The 6,335-nt window shown below is 38.3% G+C and overlaps 1 protein-coding gene across 1 annotated transcript; it reads left to right on the top strand.

Moving 5' to 3' along the window:
- The first annotated feature begins 1,124 nt into the window (after positions 1–1,124).
- LOC104424840 (coumaroyl-CoA:anthocyanidin 3-O-glucoside-6''-O-coumaroyltransferase 1) lies at positions 1,125–4,140 on the top strand. Its single transcript, XM_010037352.3, has 2 exons — positions 1,125–1,688; positions 2,963–4,140. The coding sequence occupies exons 1-2, from the start codon at positions 1,131–1,133 to the stop codon at positions 3,959–3,961; spliced, it is 1,557 nt and encodes a 518-aa protein (XP_010035654.2). The 5' UTR covers positions 1,125–1,130; the 3' UTR covers positions 3,962–4,140.
- Positions 4,141–6,335: the final 2,195 nt, after the last annotated feature.

Below are 6,335 nucleotides of genomic sequence, written 5' to 3'. Positions count from 1 at the left end.
TATATGAACCTTATTTTAGTATAATTTCATAGCTCCCCTCTTTTGGAGAGTATTCGCTACCGGTCACGAAGCTAATTCAGGAGATGTCTATCAAACATATTTAGTGCAAAATAAAGATTTAAACAAAAGGTATTTGGACGAAAAAAATCAATTAATATTAATTAATTACCAAAATTAAATGATTTTGAATCAAATTCATTGCCAAATTTAAAATATAACCTTTAAAAATACTAAGGATATGACATTTTCTCATATAAACTAGCAGAGCGCTTAGGTCCATTCATCTTCAGCACAAGAACGCTAAGTTACTTTTTTTTTTTTTTTTTTTTTGGTAAGATAAGTTACTTTATTTTTTCAATCACTTAAATGTCATAACGTTTAAAAACCATTTACTTGAGTATTATAACTTTCAATTGACCACTTAAGTGTCAAAATATTGACACTTGTAGTGAATTCGGGCCTTAGTGGCCTAAGCACGTACCCAATTTCATAATATGAACTAGATAACTGTAATAGGAAAGTTTGTGGAAATAACTAATCGTTTTTTATATGTTGACATCTTGAAAAATGAATGTAAAGGTTGTGAGATTAAACCAACATAATCCATAAGTCAAGTATATCTACCATGCAAGAATTCAAAAATAGCATTTGAAAATGTCTAAAACCAAATGCACAAAAAAAAAATAAAGTATGGTTGAAATTGTAAAAGAGGTAAATCAATTTCCATTTTTTTCGGAGGACATATTTGGTTGATGTAACTATAGCTTTTAATGGAGAAATGATTGTATGATGGTTTTTAATCTAATGAGAGAAAAACAATCTATTTTGAATTTCAAAATCGATAATAAATTATAAATTATTGCGATATCTACTCTGTTGAGAATTTGTGACTTATAATAAGTTATTATTCTCACAGTAGTCAAAAGATTGTTAATTTCTTTTTAATATTGGGGTTAACAAAAAATAATAATGTTAATTTGGTGAGATTAAAACGATCAAAATCCATCAATCAAGCTTTACCAAAAAAAAAAAAAAAATCCATCAATCAAGTTTCTTTGCCTTGCACACGAGGAACACGAGTTGTTGTGACAGGCCAAGCTTTCGTGTGATTGAAAGCCCCTCATTTTCAGATGCAACTCAATTCTTCATCCATCTTATGTACTGGAGTGCGTCTGCATTATCAGCCTCTCTTTTATAGCTTACTCGCCACAAGAAAAATTCCTCCACCAACGGACGAGATGATGAAGATCAAGATCCTCCACCGTTACGACATCTCGCCGCCCGCGAACTCAGTCCCGACGACCACTCTCCCTCTCACCTTCTTTGACATCCCGTGGCTTCTCTTCTCCCCCATGCGACGCCTCTTCTTCTACGACTTCCCTCAATCCCCTGAATCCTTCACTCAGACCACCCTCCCGCTCCTGGTCCGCTCTCTCTCCCTCTGTCTCTGCCGCTTCTTCCCCTTTGCCAGCAGCCTCGTCCTCCCCCTGGCGCCGCCCCAGAAGCCCTACATCCTCTACTCTGACGGCGACTCCCTCTCCTTGACTGTCGCCGAGTCTGCCGCCGACTTCACTGACCTCTTTAGCAATGAGCCGCATGACGCCACGCTAATACACCCTCTGGTGCCTCAGCTCCCACCGCCGCGTGCATCCGATGGCGCACGTGTGGGGCCCCTTATGGCGATTCAGGTCAGTTGTCGATGGTCTGGCTCTTCCGTGATCGTGTTCCTTTCTACTAGCTTTAATTCTCATTATTTGGTTTTAGTATCAACATTTTTTGAGCTGATCGATGCTTCTTTTCGAAAGGTCTGTTTGGAATATTTACGAATTCAGTATAATAATATGCTATGCTATAACTTGAGCTCATTTGGCAACAACATATGTTTTCTTGTTGCAACACAAAGTTAGTGCAATTTGAGAAGAATTACCAAAAAGACCATAAATTTATTGTAATTATGTTAATTTAGTCTATATGGCCAATTTTGGAAGGGCGGTGTTAACATGAACACTGATGGGCATCGACTGTCCAACCAACATGCTGATGTGGATAATTTTTTCGTAATATTTTTTTTCAAAATTTTAATTAATTTTATTCTTTTTTGTCCTCCTCCTTCCTCCAGAGGGGAGGTGAGGCTCAACCTTGATAGAGGTTGGAAGATTGCCCTCACTAGTGACAGGCAAGGTCAATAGGGGCGGACAAAAAGAAATAAACAACTTGAAAAAATTAAAACATTATTAACAATTATCTACGTCATGGTCAATTAGATGGCTAGCATACACGTCAGTGCCGAGTAGTCAAAATTAGCTGGATGGACCAAATTAACACAAATGTAAAATATTTAATAATTGAATTGGAAAAAAAAAACACAAACATTTAGTATTGAATTTGCACAATTGTAATAGGTTTTTGACATTTTTGGTAATTATACTATGCAATTTGGGAGTCCGACAACAAAAATAGAATACAAGCGAGAAAGTTATATCATATAGACATAAATAAAAGGTAGATATTGGATTCAAGAGTGACTTAAGTTTTTGCAACATTTACAAAGATATAAAAAAAAAAATGAAAAGAGTCCAAGGTTTACATAGGATCTCATTGTTTAGAAATAGATTAGGCATTGTGTTGATATACACAAACTAACATTAAAACGCATTCTCATATTTGAGCTTTTCGGTTGAAATGATACTTAGAGATGAAACTGTTAAATAAGAAGTTGAGAACAAGTGATGTGTTCAGGAGGATCGGTGGGATTATGATAAAGATTTCATGAACATATTCCTTTGGGGCACTTGTTCAACGTTCTTATAAAACGAATTTTGTGATTTTCAATGTACTATCTTCTTTGATTATGTGTAATCAATATGCAAGGCTGATAAATATACGTCCAACTCAAAATACTAGTTGTATAAATAAAAATTGAACTAGAAACTTATCGTCGTTTTGTTGGCTAATGATTTAGGTAACTCTGTTCCGAAATAAGGGCATTTGCATTGGGGTCCAATTCCTCCATGTGGTAGCAGATGGGAGGTCCTTCACTCACTTCATGAAATCGTGGGCGTCCATTCATAGGTCCGGAGGGGACCCCACTTGCATTGAGTCAGACGACTTGAGTCCTTTTCACGATCGAGGAGTGATCAAAGACTTGAATGGGCTCGAGCCCATACTCTTGAAAGATTGCTGGAGTTGCGTTGGCCCAAGCTCGAGCCTGAGCCCCAGCCCGAGCCCAAGCCCGAGCCCGATTCTTCACATTGTTGCGAACAAGGTAAGAGCAATGTTTATCCTTCAAAAAGCTCACATCGACAGGCTAAAAGCACAAATCTTAAGCCAACTCAAGAACGACGGCCTTGACTCGGAGTCGGATCCAATCCACTTGTCCACGTTCGTGGTAACGTGTGCATTCATATGGGTATGCATCGTCAAATCAAGAGACGAAGAACACCAGTGTCGTGACCAATCATCGCCGGAAAGGGGTAATGATGAATTTTGTCATTTCGTCTTTGTTGCGGATTGTAGAGACCGACTCAAATACTCGATACCCTTGACATACTTCGGGAACTGCCTGGTCGCATGTTATCTCTCAGAGAAGAGAAATACGCTGTTGGGAAAAAGTGGAATTTTGCATGCCACAAGGACTATAGGGAGAAGAGTCAAGGAAATAGGGACAGGTGGAGCATTAAGAGGGATGGAGGGATGGATAAGGAACTTTAATATGATTAAAGACGGGGATGTAGTGTCCGTGGCTGGGTCACCGAGACACAAGGTGTACGACACGGACTTCGCATGGGGGAGGCTAAGGAAGAGCCACGTGGTGCACATTGATGCATCAAGGTCAATCTCTCTCACAGAGAGTAGGGATGGAGATGGTGGTGTGGAGGTCGGGTTGGCATTGACTACAGTTTGCATGGAGAAGTTCATTTCTTTGTTTGAAAAGGGATTGAAATCATTTATGTCACCTTAGTATATGTTTGGTCCGTATAATGCCATGCCAATTTCTATTAAATAACAAGGGTCTTTGTATCTTAATTTATTGACAAATGTAAGGACTGACAACCACATTTCGAGCACCAAATTACGGGGGAATCTCAAGGATTCACCATTAGGCCAAAAGGAAATAAATACTTGTTAGAATGTTGCCCATCTCTTGCTGACTACATGTAAAATTGGGCAAGAATGTCCACCTCACTTCCCCAAATCAATGGTATGTATCATGTATAAATTCCTCAAAACAAGGCAAAAGAAAGTTAAGCATTGACTCCTGCGAAAAACTTACAGAATTATAAATCCCACAAGAAAATAATAAATCTTCTCAACTTGCTATAATCATTTGCCAATTTGAGATAAAACCATAGTTTTTCCAATACCGGCAATAATTGCCCAAGCATGTAACCGGTGTTATGATATAAACTAAAAGGATAAGCACAGTAGAAGTCATAAAACGTGTTGTGAAAGTGTAATTGAATCATAAAATTTTCAAAAAATAAAATCAAGACCTAAAACTTATCATGAAAATACAATTGAATCCTAAAAATTTTCAAAAAATATAATCAAATTCTAAAACTTGCCACAAAAGTCTAATTGAGTTCTTTAACTCTCGAAAAGTGGAATCAAGTCCTAAAACTTGATTTTCAAAAAGCATAGTTAATTCCTAAAACTCGACGAACTATCATTTATGAGTTATCGGTATGAATAGTAAGTGCTTGTGAAGTGAATGCGTTTGATTGAAACAAATTGGGTTAGAAGTCATGTGATTACAACAGGTGGAATTAAAGAACCATCAATCAAAATTACTTGAAATGACAGATACAAATTGGGTTAGAAGTCATGTGATTACAACAGGTGGAATTAAAGAACCATCAATCAAAATTACTTGAAATGACAGATAGAGATAGAGTAAAAGTGCATGGTATTAAGGAGCTAGAAGTGCTAGATTCTCAAAAAATCAAACGAAAATTCTATAGAGTAACAAATGAGCTACTGAGGGAATCCTCAATGGTAGCAGTAGTGGTGGATTCACATGCAAGTGGATTTCTATATTGAGATTGGTTATTTGTCCCTAGGTTACAATCAATGGCAATTGGATCCAAGATGACCATGTCGGCAATAGTACATACAATAGCATTCTCAAGATGAGGAAGAAGCAAAAGCGACAAGCACCGCATCTGTAGAATTGGACAAAGTAGTGCGTTGCTCCTTCAAAATAGGAGCTCAAATCTCTTCGGTCAACAACTCCGATATCATTGCCTCAAATGATAACAAATCTCAATGTAGAAGTGAAGATCACACCAGTTCAAACTTCTCATTAAGTGCCACTAGAAATTGCGCAAAATGCATATGTCACGGATCGATCAATCTAGCAATGCGATTTTAAGATTTCTCCCAAGTCAATCTTATTTACACTTGACTCACAATGATATCTACAGAGAGAAGTTTTGGATTTGTATTCTACTTGTAAATAAAATAATACAAATGAGGGGGAGGAGGAGGCCCTTGTATATATAAGTACAAGACTAACCGTAATCGTAGATCTCTTCTTACTCTAACAGTGAAGATTAGGCCCGGTTTGGTAACCATTCAAACAGGGCCAAATTCTAATTCTTTGTTCCCAAGAGTAGTTTGGGAACAGAATCGCATTTGGTAAAAATTTTGTTCCCGGAAACAGATTTGGAGTAAAATCAAGAATTAAAAAAAAAATTGATTCTTGTTCCGAGAATAAAAAAAAGAATAAAAAAGTTGGAACCTTTATCTCCTCATTTGCCACCGCTCATTGCCGCCGTTCGTTGGTCATCGATAACTAGTTTGGCGAGCTTGCCAAAGACTCGCCAGGCTAGGGCGAGGTCCGGCGAGCTTGTTGGAGGCAAGCCCAGCCATCGGTGAGGCTGGGCGAGCCTAGCCAGTGGCCAGGCGGGCCTCGCCCCAGTGAGGCTCGCCCAATCCTACCGGTGGCCAAACAAGGCTTGCCTTGCCTCGGCGAGAGCCGGGTTGAGCCTTGCCCAACCGTCGGCGAAGCTCGGCCGATGAGGGCTAGCAATGCTCCGGTGAGATCGTCGGCCCTAGTCCGGCCAATCGCCGGTTCTTGCGATCGGCCCGAAGAAGAAGAAGAATAGAAGAAAAAGAAAAAAAGAAAAAAAGGAAAAAAGTATAAAAATTATTGAAAATTAAAAGAAATTGATTTGGAACATAATCAATTAGTACGATACCAAACACAATTCTATTCCAAAATGAAAAATTTTGGACAGTTATCAAACGGTTTAAAATGCTTAAAATTTGTTCCCGGGAACAAAATAAAAAAAAAATTATTTATGATCAGAATTTACTCTCGAGAACGGAATCAT

The sequence above is a fragment of the Eucalyptus grandis genome, chromosome 11, assembly GCF_016545825.1.
Source record: "Eucalyptus grandis isolate ANBG69807.140 chromosome 11, ASM1654582v1, whole genome shotgun sequence".
Lineage (NCBI taxonomy): Eukaryota > Viridiplantae > Streptophyta > Magnoliopsida > Myrtales > Myrtaceae > Eucalyptus > Eucalyptus grandis.
This window is presented reverse-complemented; position numbering and strand designations above follow the sequence as displayed.

Excerpts from the sequence above, each read along its gene's own strand:
- LOC104424840 (XM_010037352.3), top strand. The coding sequence starts at position 1,131 with ATGCAACTCAATTCTTCATCCATCTTATGTACTGGAGTGCGTCTGCAT. Across the intron at positions 1,689-2,962 it reads GGCCCCTTATGGCGATTCAG|GTAACTCTGTTCCGAAATAA; the intron begins GTCAGTTGTCGA and ends CTAATGATTTAG.